Below are 17,855 nucleotides of genomic sequence, written 5' to 3'. Positions count from 1 at the left end.
TGTTATTACTGTTATTATTACTGGCTGTCTTCCACAGTGTGCCTTACATCCTGTCTCCCTCTCCTCACCCTCAACTGGTTATTGCCCATGGTTGCCTGTCCTTTTAACAGGAAAAAGTGTGTGTTTGCAGGGGGTTTCTTCCTGTTAAAAGGGAGTTTTTCCTTTTCGCTATCACCAAGTGTTTTGCTCACACGGGGTCATCTGGTTGTTGGGGTTTTATTTCTATTATTGTAGGATCTTTACCTTCAATATAAAGTGGCACTATATAAACAAAACTGAATTGAGGTTTATTTGTATTTTATGCAAATATGAGGATATATTTTTTTAAAAGTGCAATATATAGGAATGATTGATTTAAAAACTAATCTTGTGAGACGCTGCTAAGAAAAAAGTTTTCTTTTTTTTTAAACTTAATAAAGAAACTGACATATAAAGAACAGACGATCATTTGCAGAGCTGTTAAAAACAACATTCAGCTGCACTCTGTCTTATCACTCATCTTCGTTTCCCCACGATGAAGCAGCAAGCTCTGGGTGTGACTGTGCCTGAACTGTGTGCCTTCAGCACTCCCGGTCAGATGATGTTGAGCAGCGGAGGCAATGCTGATGTTTAGTGAGCAAGATGCTCCTCCTTCACAACACATAGATGAAAAACGCACATGAGAGAAAAAGGGAAAAGACCACTTCTCTTCAAGTGCACTCCTTCTGGCAGAGAGTCAAGGGCAGGCTGCCAAGGTAGTACTTTTCACTTTCCTGACATGAGGCTGAGGCAGGAAAGAGGGGATGGGTGGTGGGGGCTGCTGGGTGCGTGCGTCAGCAGGTTCGCCTGGGACTCCCTTGCCAGGAGGTGGGAAGAGCATGTGGTTCTTATCTTATCTATGGGAGGGCTGGAGCACAGCATCTAACACTGACATTCAGTGAGCAAGTAAAAAGAGCGAACACTGAGAATGAAAACACTTTGACTCATCTCCCACTGTTCACCTCATTTATTCATTGAGCCTGAGCTGCCGAATCTGGGTAAGTGTGTGTGTGTACTTATGCAGGTGAACGCACACACATTTCACCGTAGCCAAGGGTGAGGTGACTAGTGAAGTTAAATCAATACACCATTCAGAGAAAAGGTGTCACATAAAGAAAATGCTGTTTCACGATGGACTTTAACTGCTGCTCCATCACCTCCACAGACACGCCCCCAACGGCTGCACAAGCATGCAAGCGACTGAGAGACAGAGAGGGAGATTTCCATGGAAATGTGATTTGCACTTTTTCCATTACCATGGTCCAGATCATTAGACAAAAAAGGGGCGATAAATGGCAAATTAAGATGCAGATAAGGCGTGGGGCCCTTGATCTACAGCCTAGCAGAGTGATAACAGGCAAGCCCTCAAACCACTGTTACAGATACGCAGCTGAGCAGCCTTCACATTCAAGTTAGAAACTAAAACCTTTCTGGTGTATTCACTTTTTTTTAAAATAATAACTAAATGTGAACAAGAGGCAGCGTCACAGTTTCATAATGAGCTGGAGTTGCTTTCTTAGTCCCACCATCTTGCCTGAAGTAGTGGTTTGATTTAGCAATGCCCCCCCAATCCCCAAAACTCCCCCTCAGAGAGCCACATCAGTAATCAAGGGTCATGTTCCCCACTCCACATCTGGTCGATGCTGAACTCTGCAGCCGTTCTACAGAGGGGCCAGTGGGGACCCGGTAATGAGAACCACAGATCCTTGCATCTTCTCCAGCGCTGTGCTCTTTTATGAGCCTTGACACAAAGACAAGCTGTAAAGAAATCTACACGCATGTGGCCTTTTCCCATCCTCTCAGATACCAACCCATGACAAGATGACAAGGGGTCAATGGACGCCTTGAGGAGAATGTCATCTGTTTCACTGCTCAAGCGGTGCACTGTGCCCTGGCACCGATCCAGTCCTGCACAAATCGCGTTATAAAAAAAGGGTTCAAACGCCATAACAAGCTAATTTTCTTTGGCTTGAATTTCCAGAGAGTTTAAATCAACAGTGAAGACAAATCACAAAGAGAAACTATTTGGCATGTGCTCGATCCAAGTCTGGAATTATTTAGTCATTCAAATTTAAATGCTATGTTCATATTCCAGTCATACCAAGCACTACATGCATTTATAGATTTAGCAACTTTGCTGGGAGAAGTCCTCACCGTGAGAGAGTAGGCATGTGGTGGAATAGGAAATGTCTGGTGTGAACACTTCCTGCCTGACAATGTGTCGTTCTTCACTAAGTTAAGCAATTTGTCAACAGCCAATTGGGTTTTAAAAAAAATGCCTGAGAGATCATATTAGTGCTAGCCCAGTTTGACCTTGATGCACTGACCACAGCTATCTGCAGCCAAAGAAACACACATCTGCGCACACTATAGCAGATTTCCTCCAAGTCATCTTACAAACAGTTAGGTCTAACTATAGGAGTCAAAGGGCAGTGAACAAGCCAACGTGTTGTCTTGACAAACTGAGTCTATCCCTTCAGGGCGGACTGGTTTTGCTGGACGGTCCAGCAACAGGTACCATATCAGTAATGACAAATGATAGGTGGACAAACATACCATTGGCTTCTAGAGAACAAAAGAACACTTTTTTTTCCATGCAGAAAAACATACAATGTGCAGGAGCCATTTAAAATGATCTATCACATGCCTAATATTTGTAGAAAGCGCTTCATGTAAACAGTGGTAGAAACACAAGCTGGGAAATTATATGTGTCTGCATCAGTGGAAAGGAAAACATGCAGGGAGAACATAAACGGAACATCAAGTTAATCCCGGATTAAACCCAGATTAATCGACGGCTATTTGAAGAAATGAGTTATATACCCACATGGGCGTCTAAGCCGGACGCAGAACTGGTTGGCTGATAACTTTTTCTCATGTTTTCTATGAGAATGACTTGTTTATTAAATTATAATATACAGTACACATTAGAGCAGTCAAGCTCTATAGCAGATATTACTTTAAGATACTCTGACACCTGCAGCCACCCTCATATGCTGTTGTTTTGTAAATCCAAAAAGGGCAGAAGCTTTGTTAAATCTGAAATTCTCGAGTATGAGGGCGAGATACCTACATACTGTACCTCAATACATTCCACAGATGCTCACTGCTGTGTCTACACTTCAAGCATCAACCTGGCTTCAAACTGCGAACTTCTTATTACAGGTCTTCACTGAAGGTCCCTGAAGGCGCATAAACTGAAGTTATCCATGGGTCACACAAACAGTGTAAACCCCAATCAGCAGAGAAACAAATGACAAGAAGTTCCCACGGTAGAATTTAAAAGATAAGCAGAGAGAGACTGAAAAACAGCATGCACAAAGGATGTAAACTCAGCCCTGAGACGCATGGACATGCTAAAGAAACAAATATAGGGGACGATGACTGTAGTGACAGAAAAGCAAACAAAACTAAACGAATCAATTCACTGATCTTACACCTTGTTTTGCTAATCCTGTCATCTTTTTCAGTGACAGTAATATGAAATTGTGAGCATACCTGACTGGTGTTTACCATCACACCGCACTTAAAAAAATCCAAAACAAGTGAAAAGAAAACGATAATAAATGTTAGAATGGGAAAATGATTTAACACAGCACTGGCATAAAAACATCGATGACTACATAAATGTTAACTACATGCGTGCGATAACTTAAACAGCAATCGTTTTTATATTTTTATAATTAATTTGCAAAATATTTATTCCGAAACCACATTTTAGTGCCCTACTCGTACTTTCTTTTTTCGCTTCATCTCATGATGTAGACTTCGCTTTTTTCGATGCCATGTCTTACCGGACAACTGCTGACTGTCCCCTCTACAGACCAGCTTAATCTTTATTTAAAGTGCCTGCAGAGACAGAAGTGATATTTTCCAAGTTCGGTTCTGCTTGACCCTCCAGTGGAGTCCCCACCCATCTAATTCATCTGCCATTCATAAAGTTGGGAAGACAAATGGGCAAATCACACAGCCTACGCCTGCAGCACCAGAACAAATAATAGATGCCAAACTAGCCCGTGTTTTCTTTCTTTCTTTTTTTGGCAATCTGCTGCACAGTTTGGTCAGGTCAAAGCGGTTTTACTTTTGCGTAAAAATTACTTTACGCACTGGAAACTTTATTAGGAAAAATACCTACTTGCACCCAGGAAACAGTCCGTTAACCTTCTGAAACAGCTTGTGGAAGTCGGACCATCTTCCATGTCGGATTGTGAGCCCAAAAGGAGAGAGGAGCCACGGGGAAAAGTGCGCCTCTGCAGCTGCAACTTGGTGCGTCTGAGCGAAAAAAAAAAAAAATTCCCCAAACCCCGAAACTATTCCAGGACGCGTTGATGTGATGATGCCTTCAATGCTTGAGATTGTGCGCGATTTAGGAAGGGCAAGGAGAGCAGTGTGGTGCCACCCCCTCCACGCTCCTCCACCGGCGCTATGACCCAGCACCGCTGGCCGAGGTGTAGCTACAGTCGATCCGCCTCCTCAGCGTGGTGGCTCCGCTGTGGATGTGCTGCAGCAGCAGACTGAAGGGAGCAGAGACGTCGACGCATAGACACAGAGAAATGGGAGTACACACACACACACACACACACACACACAAGGGGAGAGACGGTAGCGCGACGCTGTTAATTCATACACAGCTTTCCTGTTTGATTTTCAAAATAAAACAGCAAGCGACGACTACAGGATTTGCCTAGGGAGAAAAAATGTCTTTATGTGTAATGTTCAAGATTTTAATACAATTCTGCGGCATATTCACGAAAAATAAGCGAGCATCAATACTTCCGAAGACTATTCATCCAGGAAATCTCTAAAAAGTAGTATTTTGAAGGGTCAATAAAGCTGTTTCCGGTATATTTGTACCCATTTGACGCATTTGGGAGGCACTGCTGTTCTTTTTCCTGAATTTGGCTGCGTAAAAGGGGCCGAACCATATGCCCCGCGCTCTCCAGGGACACGCTGCTGTTTCCTGATCCACTATTCAGTGGTCAAAGAGGAGACAGTGACAACCTCGAAATTACAGCAGGCAGGGCAAAGCAACAGAGGGTTTACTTTAGAATACTGTGAATGAAAAGATGCAGCATGGTTTTTAAAGCACTCGGATTTACGCAGTCTGAAGTGTCTTGCCAACGTGCCCTTTAGCAAGGCAATGAATCCCTTCCAGCCCTTAGTCTTTAGGACTCTGAACTAATTAGCCATGAGAGTTAAAAACAAGGAAGTAGAAGGAGAAAACAAGGAAATTACTTTGGGTGTTACCAAACCAAATTTATGAATGGCTTTGTCCAGAAATCGCCTTAGTTCAGATCAGCCTGAATGAGTAAAAAGCAGACAGTGTGTTTATTTTAAAAACTAAAAAATCATTTCAGGACAGACTTTCCTCCTGGTGCATCAGTCAAGACTTTTATTCAACTTACTGAAAAGTTGCACACAAATCAAATCGTTTTTTGCCTGAATGAGAGAGAAGTGCAGTCTAAACATTGATCGCTCCAAGGTCTGATTCGTGCCTTATCTCACTTTAAGGTTTTACACAAGGTTCTTTCAGTTTCTGTGTGGATCACTGTTCATACTTTGGCTCCTGACTTCAAATATCTGCACAGTCTTGCATTTAATAAAGGCTTGTATTCAACTGATTTATTTCTCCAGTCTATCTCTGTTGTACATTTACATAAATTATAATTGTAAATATTGCCTTCAACTGGAACAGTAAAATAAATCAATGTAGTACATTCCTTTAGGAAAGGCCCAACTGCAAATATCTGCAAAGATCGCACATCTGCAGTCACACAGAAATATTTAGACCTGCTCACTACAGCCTTTGAGTAGAGATATAATCTTGTAACTATAATGACCAAAACCAAATAACAGGATTAAAAGTAATCAAATTAACCTCAAATTCAGTTTAACCAGATGAACGTTTTTCATCTCATCTGATGACGAGAGAGAGAGAGACAGAGAGAGGGGGAAAAAAAGAGCATTGGAAGTTTAATACACAAACACATCATAAGAACTGTGAAAAATATTTTGGCCTTTCAGTGTTAAAGGTTATAATTGTCTCAGTTCATGCTGGCAAACTTACAACAGTAGAACATTTAAATCAAAATCAAGTGTTAAAATCGAGTCAGAGAATTTCCTGTATTATTTTCTCTGATATCTTTAAGGACACCCATTGTTCGTGTTAATTTGCACTTCTTGCCTTCTTTATATGTCCTCTAGCAATATCCTTGTAGCAAAAATGGCTTCAAAACCTCAATTTTAGGATTGTGTTAAAGCAAAACGGTCCTGTAATCTAAATCAATGAACTACACTATCCACAAATATACTGATTCATATTAAATGCACAGAACATTCCAACACTTAACAGCATATATGTTTATTAATAATGCTTAAATAGCTAATCTGTCTTTCTCCCTGTGTGAATAGTTGCGGTGAAGTTACCAGAGCAATTCCCAAATGAAGTGAGCCTCCTATCTCTATAACCTTTGCATATGTGTGCTTGTGCTATCAGCACTCAGAGCACCTAAACAGCTTTGACTCGGCAACATGATACAGCATAAAGTGTGCCAGACTCCCTCATGGCCACAGCGTCACATACTGATCATATCAAGCGAGAGAGAGAAAGAGAAAGAGAGCTTGCAAGCTGTGGCAGGTTACGTCAGCATCTGCTCTATCAATCACAAGCATTCCTACACTCTCAAGCAGCTGGTCCATTCAGAGGTCACGTATAACATAATGAGTTCATTCCGATACACTCCTTCTGATGATAAAAATCCTCAAATGTGGAAACAATGAGAAAACTGACAGTGCCTTTAATTCTTTTTGCAGAAAAAAATTTTTTTTTTCATTTAAAAAATCCAAATCCAACATTATTGTTTAAGGAATTTTAGAAAATCCACAAAAATGAAGGGAAACAATTAACATTCAACACATTGCTAACATCTTATTTAATAATACATGAATATATTTAAAATCCTGTTTCACTCAGGGAAGACCACACAAAACACGTTTCCATGCATAATCTTTTGTATTTAGAGTTTTCATTATCAAAGTTTTCTGAAAATGTTCAAAAATGTGTCAGATGTTACAAGCAAACAAACAAATGAACAAAATCAAACGAGAGGAAGCTAAAAGAGCTTTTTAAGCTCCTTTAGGGCTAACTCTGCACATCCTCTATGGCCTCAAAGAAGCTTACATAGAAATGTAGGTATTAAACAGATACTTGAAAATGTTCACTGTAAAGTTCATGACTGGAGGGTTTATGAGCTTTTGTGAGATGGTTACAGATTTACTCGCAGTAAATCACAAAGGATGCAGCAGGTCCGTCTGTGACCCAGCAGTGAACCCTTCTGATCCGCAGCTCTCCAAAGTGGCGGAAAAACCGTTTTCACATGTGATGAACTATTGCATAACAGGAAGTAACCGACCAGCTTGACCCGTCGAAGAAAAACTGATATTTTACCTGGATTAAGATTAGTTCTCTCGGAATGAAATACACCTAAACCACAGCCTTTAAAAAATAGCTAAAGGCATGAGCTCAAAGGTGAATTGTCTTAAAGAAAAATGTATTTTTTTTGCATATGATTAAAAACTGTTAGAATTCTCAAAGTTTGAGAAAGACACAGAAAGATCTGGGGAAAAAATCTTGAGCTGTCAGATGTTTCTTTTTACTGTTTTAAGTATTTAAGGTTATCTGTATTTCATTAGGGACACATGGTTGGTTGTGCCACCTCAGATTTGTCGTGGTTAAGTAAAAACTAGAAAAGTACACCCATTAATCTACAACTACAGTAATATTGTAGCATCACATATACCTGTACAGCTTCTATGTTGGTGTTAACACATTTTAATACATAATTCCTGATAACTTCTGTGTCATGGAGGAATTCATTTATTAATATCCTTTACTCTTAGCAACACCATGTTTAAAAATCCTGTATTAGTGCTTAAGTAATACTATATAGGTATTACAATTAAAAATGTACTATTTAACTTATTATTTACTAGAGTAATATTAAAAGAAGCATAAAGTACACATTATGATAATTTTATACCTTTAACTAAAACATTTAATTTGTTTATGAATTTTATTTTATATAAACTGCAATTTAGTGATTATAAGTATAACATTGCATGTTTAAATCCCTTTCTTTCTTCTACCAGTGTAGTCATATACTGTCATATTAACAAGATATTATCTATGCAAAATTGTAATTTCTGAAATATTAGTCAGCATTTAGTCACTATTTTTGCACCTGCCAAATAGTTGGTGTCTATTTATTTCCATTCAATAGATAGTCATATAAAGTCAGTTGAAATTGGTGGAAACAAGAACTAATGTACCTGAAATTGAAGCGATGTAGTTGAGTTACAACATAGTGTTAGTCTGGAGAGCATGTAAAAAAAGGAGAAAGAAAGAAAGAAAATTAAGGAGGTAGAGAGACTGATCAAGTTTTTTTTTCTTTTTTGTTTTTTTTTTGTGGTGAAGAACACACAAGAACACACAAAACGTCAGTGAGCTTTCTCTCTGTCTTGATGTCTATCATTCTGAACAGTGAATGCACATTCTTCTCACTGTCAACATCTCCTGTCCTGCAACCACCAAATCCCAAAACCTCGTGTGAATGGATAACATGTGTGTAAAACAAAAAATACAAAAAAACAAAAAAAAAGAGTAAATCTGAAAGGTGATGATGAAAGAGGTTGAAATCTGATCTGTCCTAATATGAGACTTGTGTGTCACACGCATAATATAAGACTGGCTTTACTATTGTCATCCTGGGGGAGAGGGGGAGAATCAACAGCTGACTGAAGAGTGAGTGAGTGGTCCACAGTCATGCTCAACTGTTCTCCCCTCTCGGCTGTTTTTAGCAAACATCCTCTTGATGACTTCGGCCTGTCTCCCAGCATAAGAGCTGCACATCGTCAGGCGTGTGTGCGTGTGTGTTCTCGTTCACACACAACCTTATGCCCCTACACCCACATTACAGGCCTCATCCACTTAAAGCACATTTCTAATTCAAGGCCCTGTACAAGCTTTTCCCCACTGCGCACACACACACGAGATTTAAGTGAAACATTTACAGATCACATGCAAACGCATGCAAACATGAGCACATGTACACAGGCAGGAACATACTTAGATCTACACACACACACACACATCATCACATGCGGCAGGCACACACCACAGAGACTTCCAGTCCCCTCCCCCCGACTGAATAGTCTGTTCTGACAATCCACAGGACAGCCGGAGCATTGACGTCAGAGGCAGGCCCATGAAAATACAGGGTCCCTGGGGGGGCTGAGGGAGTTATGCACATCTTCACAGCTTGGCTTGCAACTAGTTCAACAACCAAAGAGCATATAACTGCCTCTGTTTGCTCTTATTTGCTGGAAAATGCAATAACAGAAATAAAAGCTCCACGTTTACACAAAGCCTGGCATGCACAAATTTGCATGCGACTGCAATGCGGCTCATCTCAAATGTGACGTCAGTGGACATCATGGCACGGTGATCCATTAGGACAAGTGTGAGATGTGCATAATTTAGGTTAATGAAAATACAAATCACAGCACATCATTACCCGCCCTCTGTCGTCTTAATCATTGCCATTTATGAATAACTGCTGTCAGATAGCAGTATATTACACGTACCCAGAGGAAAGGTTTGTTGCTCGCTCAGACATCCTCACTGTCCCAAGAGAAAAGATGACATCTTTGTTTATCGCTCAATGTTCTGAAACTCGGTTCTGTTTTTTTCTTTTCCTAAGGCATCATTAGGACATCGAGGCCATTAATCTCATTGTTCCCTTTTATTCTAACCTCTCCTTCAGTTTTTCTGAGACTCTCATAGGCGTAGTTAATGTCAGCGTGTGTGCAAATACAAGTTTGTGTTGCTTGTGATCTTAGTTATGTTTTTGCCTTTAAAGAAAGTAAAAGGATTCTGTGGATATGAAGTAAATACACTACAATACTCTAAAAACCTTAACAAATTCTTGTTCAACTTTATGGTAAAATAACAGCAATAGAAAAACATCACTAGACCACATTCAGTATATAAAATTGCCAGTATGGTTACGGCACTATAAATTTAGATTAACAATAAAGGCCTTTATCTCCCACAATGGCGTCCACTAAACAATAAAAAATGAAAAGTGTTTGTTATTGTTTAGATGCACATTGTTTAGCTTGTAGCTTGTCAGAAATCAGCCCATTGTCACTTTTTCTTTTCCTCAAGAAAAATGGCAACCAAGATCCACAATAGAGAGTACAAAAAGGAATCAGTATAGTAGTGGGAACGCTTTTCAAAGCATTACATGTTGGTTAATTATTCCTCACTTAGCCTGACTGCATGTATATCAAGTGTGAAACTAGTGAAAATAGTATATATATCTATCCACATCCACAAGGGTGGGGATGTGTAGGGAAGGAACAGACTTTTGCACTCTGCTGATCTACTGGCCGGTCACAGGTGGGTGGCTTCACAGTGCAGTGGTTTACACATTTGTGTAACAAGTAAAAGATCACCAGATCAGCAGGGGACATAAATCCCATTGTGGTTGCTTTTTGTGTAATAAAAAAAAAATCTGCCACATCAAGTGGTGACCCACCGCTAACTACTGTCTGACAAAAGTTTAACCTTTTTATCTGATTTTTAAAAAATTAATAAACACTGACGGACAAACATCTGCTGAATACATTCAAATCCTGGAAAACACACCTGTTGTCAGCAGACTAACCAGCGGGTTCCCATACTAACACTGTCATAATTTGCCCATCTAGTTGCAAGCACATATGAGTTCTGTGAAAACTGCCACATGGATCTGACTTGGGCATTTAGAATTAGTAAGGACTCTTTAAAGATTAGAGCAGAAAGTGAATACAGCAAGTACAGGCTGCCTGCATGTGGTATCTCATCTGTATGTTGGAAGGACCCTGCCCATGTAGAGATCATATTGACAGGAAATTGCACTGGAACCATTAAAGGCAGGCAGATTTCTCTGTCAGCGTCGTTGTATTAGTGGAAGAATGTGTAGAAAGGACAGCAGTAATTACATGTTGTGTCCACAAGTGTCCACTTATAAAACTTGGCTCTTAAGCTCCTTGCAAGTCCCTCCCAAAGAGGAAAAGTACTGTCTTGTCAGCAGCAAAGAGGAAGAAGTGGTGAAAGATGCCTTTTATGGAATCACTGTTTTTAAATATATGTCCACAGGAAGCTAAGAAGGACGATGCTCCCAGTCTTCATTTTGTGTGGCGCTGATTAAATACAGTCCTGTTCTTTCCTTTAAAGCTTTCAGTTGCATTCTATTTTGGTTACTCTCTACATGCCAAAGGTGTTTCAAATTTAAAGAATAATAAAACTATGCAACTGAATTGATTAACTGAAAACTCCATTTCAGTGTGGGGGTGCCATAGTACTTCAGTGAGGCCCTTTCTTCCAAATACGCTGACATCTAAGTGTCAGTGTATTTAGAGTGTCACCTGCAGCACGATGAACTTTCCTGTCCGAACTGTCACAACCAATATCCTTTGTGAGGAATTCTCTCGTCCGATTTTCTTATTCATCTGCTTTTTCTTCAACTCATTCAATGGTTAAAATCAATTTTTTGTATGCAGACAATCATTTGCATATTGTGACTTGTCAAACTGAACAGTTATCTGGTCAATACCCAATCACTCCAGCTCTTGCAGAACACAACAGCTGCAATACATCAGTAGTAAAATCAATTTTTCTTTCTTTTTTCTTAAACCCAGTTTTACTAAATCAAATTTATAGACCAAAGAAGCTGATCACAAGCCCGCATACCCAGCCTAAAAGATTTTTGTTTATAAATCAGATCATTGGATCAACACACAATGCGATCTGACTGTCACTCCTGGCATCCTTGCAGCTTTGTAGCTTTAGTTATTGTTATTAACATTACAATGTTGTTATTAGCATAACATTGCATTCACTGAAATAAATGCCAAGATCTGGGAATGCAGTAGAAAAGATAAGCAGTTAGACAATCAACGAGGGTTTATACAGACTGGGAGTGCAGTCAAATCTAAACCACCACAGAGGTTAACATAACATGAGTGCACCTAAAATGTCAGCAGTAGTTTGCAATTACACAGAAAGTTCTGTGAATCCTTTTTAGCAAGCAGGTCAAAGCAAAAATAGGAACACTGTGAAAAATATTTAGAAGAGACAACTGAGGCAAATATTTAACCATTTGCCATGTTTTCTCTTTTTATACAATTTTAGCTAAACTGTGCAGAGTTTTTTCCACATTTTGCCATGTGGAAACCAGAGAGTACATTCTTATCACATCCAAGACAATCAATAGTCAGTGCTGCAAAACCAAGAAAAGAAAAAAAAGAGCATTGTTTTAGTTTATATGATTTCCTTATCTACATGTAGGCCAGAGGTCAGGCTCCCCTGGAAGCTGATGAGTATTCTCGTGCATCGATACAACCAGTGTAGACAGTTAAAAAAAAGCATTGAGACATTAGAGATGCTGGTTTGTAAGGCAGCAGTCCGAGCAGCAGAGTGTACTCAGACTGGAAAATGAAGTATTTCTAAATTCAGAGCAGTGCCAGAATTCCTCTGTCTAAATTCAGAACGTCACAGACGATGTGGGGCAGACCTCTGAAATGTACAAATTTGCTGTAACTGGCCACGCAGCATTACTGCTCTGCTCATTTCTTTTTAATTCAGTGAAGAAATTCTTAAGACCAAACTTGCGATGTCTTAATAATTGACACATTAAAGAGATGAGTGCAGTGTGCCACTTTTTCACCATCTCTTCTCCCTTTACAATTTTAGAACCTTTGAGTCTTGATTAAATTTGCTAAAATTATTATTTTTTTTAACTTTATGTGTTCATTAGCAGAAGGAACTGTAATTCAGACATTTTTTTTGCCAAATGAACAAAAGACTTGCAAAAATGTATGTTGAATCTTTCTCCAGTCTTTTGTTTATTTAAAGCTTGACTTACACTGTGTACTTGATGGATAAAATGCAATGATGTGGATACATAATGAACATATTCCACTGGACATTTCAACAGTCTTATAGCTGACTCTAACAGTGGAAGCTTGTTTCTGCTGCCGTGCCTCATGCTGACAAATTTAATGTGACCGTATAACACCTCCTATGCTCTCAGTAGCACACTGTGATCCAGGCCTTGCACTGCATAATTAAATTTGTAAAAAAAAAAAAAGGAAAAAAAAAGAAAAAAAAAAAAGGTTAATATAAGACAATTTGCCCCCAAAATAAATATTGATAAGGCTTGCACCAGTTCGTCAGGGAAAAACAGATTGCACGTTCGAGGCGCTCGGAATTGGGCAGGTGGAGCAGATATGTGATGTTGAGCGCTGCAGTGAAGAGAACTGCAGAAGGCACATGAATCAAAAAAAGAAAAAAAAATTAAATGGGTGAAAAAAACGTGATGAAAGAAGTGTGCAGGGGTGGTGGGTTGAAGGAGGGGTGGGGGCTGAGGGGGGTATTTGCGTCAGAGCTGGAGCCAATGAAGTCAGAGACGGGGCAGGCTCAAGCAGGAGATGCTGTTACTGCCACTCACAGCACTCGCCTGGGCCTCATGTCCTCTACGTCACAGAGCTGGCACAAATTATGCCTGCTTCAGTGTTCGACACACACATGTGCACGCATCCGTGCTATAAAATGAAATTTATGTGTATCACACGCACATATCCTGCACCGTTCAATGACATTCAGAGTAGCTACCCAGCAGGGGTGTATTTTTTTTCCCTACAAAGTGTAGCTCACAGTAAAAGATTTTCCTTTGGATTCAGGCAATAGATGAAATAGAAATGCTGACAGAAGAAGATTTTATATTTTCTCATAATGCGTTTGTCTTTGCTGTTCAAGGCTGTTCAGCACTCAGCTCATATTTATATATGCAGTATACAGCCTGATAGCTGCTCCAGAACTAAAAAGGATGAATTGCTGAGACAGCAGTGAGGCAAAATATGCTATTATGATGCCATTAAATACCATATAGGAGTGTTTTACAAACTGTTAAACAGTTTTTGTTTTTTTTCAAAAATGCACACACACCTTTCCTTCCACCCCCTCAGCACCCTCATCTGTGACAGTGCCACAGACACACACTCATTCATTCATGCATATCTCACTCATGCAAATCCTGCTTATTTAGATTAGCGGGCAGTGTTTCTGTTGTTGCGCCACTTCTGACCTAGATTATCACAACCATAATTCTGGAGGATAACTACGATCATGAGCATGTGGTCAGGAGTCTGTGGAGGAGGAGGGGGGAGGAAGGGAAAAAAATAAAAACAAACAGTGCTCATTTTCCATGCAAAATGCTTCACTGTGCAATCTTGCAATACTGGTCAAATGTGGGTCTTCGGATGTGCACAGGAGGACAGATGGGATCCTATGCAAGCTATGGAAAACACACACCTGCGATTATTGCCCAGTTAGTTAAAAATATTCAATTTATTGTTTCAGCTTAATAAACTGGCACACAATTGTCTTTTTAATCATAAATGTTCAATATGAGGAGAAAACATAATCCATTTTTCCTCCTTGCATTGTTACAGCAACCAGAACAGCAGCTGCAGCTCTGCTGGCAAAAAGCCACATCCTATAGGCAATGACGCAAGCAGGAGACATTAGCCATGACCTCATCAGCCCGCCATCACAGCACCACTCTGCTCTGTACCTCACACTCACACACAAACACACAGTGATAAGTTACTACTGGCATTACAAAAGGCAAACTCTATCCCTTAGTGTTATACAATGCTACCACTCTACTTGAACACACATACACTAACATCCTGACATAGTAACAATGACCTGACCAAAAGGAGGCCCTTTTAAAACACAGACACACAGACACACACACACACACACACACCCACACCCACACACACACACACACACACACACACACACACACAGATCATTACTTACAGCTGAGTGATGTCACACAGCCTGTCAGTGTGTGTTCTTGCGACAGTATACGGTGTGTGTACAGTGAGGCGCCGTCTGCTCTTTGTGTAAGCATTACACGCAGACACACCAAGGAGAAATTATGTTAAACCTAACAAGAAGCATTTACAAAATATGATGTCCATTTTATTACAAATACTATGATTTTATTTTTCCATATATTGGATTTTTTTTTTTGGGGGGGGGGGGGTGTACAGCTGAATGATTTCACCCAAAACCTATGCCCTAAGAACAAAAATCACAGTACGGTGAAATTTTGCATGAAATTTCATTGATACACAAAATATTCAAGCATGTTTTTTCTCAGCCAAAAATGAAGAAAAACATGATTAATTTGATTTAATTATTATTATTGTTATTTATTATTTATTATTTTTTATCACTGTTCAGTTCCATCAGGAACAGACTATGTAGTCAAAGGATAAAGTGGATGATCCAAGAATGAAACAGAGTCGGTGAAGTGTGGCTGGTTTTATTTACTCGATATAAATTAATTCGATGTCTCAGACAACAAGAACAACAACAAAAAGCAAAGAAAACACATTAAAAAAATAAAAGAAATGGAAGAATTTCCGTAGTGACTGGGTAGGTGGGTGGGGATGAATGAGCAGTAGCTGGCTGCCTGCGTTCCTCATCACAACCCAAACAAAGTCACTATGAATCATAGGTGAGAAATATGGGTGCTGACGTAGGGGGCTGGAGATCTCGCTGCACAGCAGACATCAGAACAGGCCAAGACGGCCAAGCAGCCAGACATCAAGTCTGCCTGTTTACTGATAACACATAGACAAAGTCTATTCATGAACTAAACATGCTTACACACACACACACACACACACACACACACACACACACACACACACACACACACACACACACACACACACTAAGCTTGTCACTTATTCACTAAATTTTATTTTACTAGTACTTGCAAGACGTCAGGAGTTTAAATTCTTATTTTCAATTCTTCTTTGTTTGAAATTATTTGCTTTGACTTTTAACCTGGGTGTAATGTTACAGCAGTGATTTCACTCAATAAAACTGATTTTTTTCCTTCTGCCAGTCCACATAAACTGTGATTCTGAAACTTCCTTTCAAAAGAAAAGTTGTGCAAATCTGCTATTTTCAGGATTTTTTTGGTATTCATTGCCAAGTTTGCAAACAGCAGCAGAAACAAAAATGACAACAATAATAATGAAAGAATTTTTTAAAACCAGAATTAGTTTTTGTCTTCTCCGTGGTGGATTTGTGTGATTCATCTCCATGCATCTCATCTTTATACATTAGCCCCACCTAGTGTTCGCTTATCAGAGGACACCAATAAAAACAAGCAACAATTATTAAATTAAAGAGAGAGCAAAGCACATAACTGCAAAAAAACCCCAAACAAAAAACCCCACAACTTTCATTGCAAAGTTGCAATGTAAAGAACTTAAGACAGTTAGGATTATTTTCTTGTGTAAATGTTTGCCGCTGCAAGCTGCAATACACATTTAGACCACCAGGAGGTGTTCTTACACTAGCTGTTCTTGTTCCAAACTGTCTGCAGCGGAGTCATCAGAGTGAAGCTGTGAGCTGCTGCACAACTTTATCTTAAGAGGAGAACACAAATAGGAACCTCTGCTGCACTTCCTGTCTTACAGCACAAACAGCATCGCTAGCACAAAGCCAAGGTAGAGACACACAACCATCCTTACATCTAATCCACAAACCTCAAACAAATCTATCAAGCTATTCACTTAGCATGCTAAATTAACAAAAGAAAGGGAGAAAAAAACTGTGATTCTAGGTGGCCTCGTCTGCACTTGTTTCATAAGATCAGGGTCTTTTTCCTCCTGTGACTGGAGGCCAGTTTGTTCTTCATGACATATTGTTATTGAAGTGGCAGCAACATCATTGCTACAGCATAGAATATATATGGCAAGCATTTTCTTTAATGGCCAATGACACATTTAAAATATTATCCTCTCATCTAACATGTAAACTTCCATGAAAAAAGTCTGCTTAAAGAAAGAATTATTGGAATGAAATTCATGATATGGGTTGCTTAAACTTGGGAGAAACATCTTGTGTTCATCATCTCACTATAGCACACAAATATCTATGTATTTGTTTGTTTCTTTGACGGTCATCCAAACTTGGCTCAAGGGTACATCTTATGTACCTGAAGGTTCTTATCTATATCAGACGTTGTCACATTGCCTAGCAACGACCTGGCAACAAGCTAAAATGACCCCTATAATACCTTATAAAAACATTGTTTCATTTTTATTTGATTTTATTTTATTTAAAACCATAAAACCATAATCATTCATGATATTTTATGCCATCGGTTTACCTGCCAACCACCTAGCAACGGGCTAAAATGTGGCTAAAATCTTTTTTTTGTGTGTGGCTTTTACGCATCTGTAACAGCTAATGAAAAAATGAAATGGTTTTTATGTCATGGATATAACATCTCATTTATATCAACAGAAGCTGAATTATACATAATAAATCATAACTTCATCATGTTACCTAGAAACCATCTAGCAATGGGCTAAAATGTCCTATGCATATACAGCATTTTATAAAAGAATCATGTCATATTAATTTAATGCCCATCAGCATGAACAGGCCAAACATGTGGACCTTTACTAGTGTATATAATGTTCTTATTTATAACAAATCGACTGATATTAGAAAATATTTTTTTGGACAAAATGTGCAACAAACTCAACCACCTGTGATCAGGTGACCAGGTCACTTTATGGGAGACAGCCTCTCTCCAAACAATCACACACAGATTTGAACTGATAGTATTCACTCTCAAACATATTGGAGAAGGTTTGCAAATGACTGGCATCTAATTTATATGGTGTTTAAT

The 17,855-nt window shown here is 39.3% G+C and overlaps 1 protein-coding gene across 5 annotated transcripts in view; it reads right to left on the bottom strand.

The window, feature by feature from the left end:
• pde10a (phosphodiesterase 10A) overlaps positions 1 to 17,855 on the bottom strand; it is a 62,399-nt gene that overhangs the window by 40,098 nt on the left and 4,446 nt on the right. For 2 of the 5 annotated variants that reach the window (XM_063491255.1, XM_063491256.1), the window contains exon 2: positions 4,154 to 4,532. The exons of the other annotated variants lie outside the window; for them this stretch is intronic. In XM_063491255.1, coding sequence (XP_063347325.1) covers positions 4,154 to 4,217 — 64 coding nt within the window. In that variant the 5' untranslated portion in view covers positions 4,218 to 4,532. The remainder of the gene's footprint in view (positions 1 to 4,153; positions 4,533 to 17,855) is intronic. 5 annotated transcript variants of the gene reach the window in all.

This window comes from Pelmatolapia mariae, linkage group LG13 (genome assembly GCF_036321145.2).
Source record: "Pelmatolapia mariae isolate MD_Pm_ZW linkage group LG13, Pm_UMD_F_2, whole genome shotgun sequence".
Taxonomy (NCBI): Eukaryota; Metazoa; Chordata; class Actinopteri; order Cichliformes; family Cichlidae; genus Pelmatolapia; species Pelmatolapia mariae.
The sequence above is the reverse complement of the archived record's forward strand: the minus strand, read 5'-3'. Positions and strand labels throughout refer to the sequence as shown.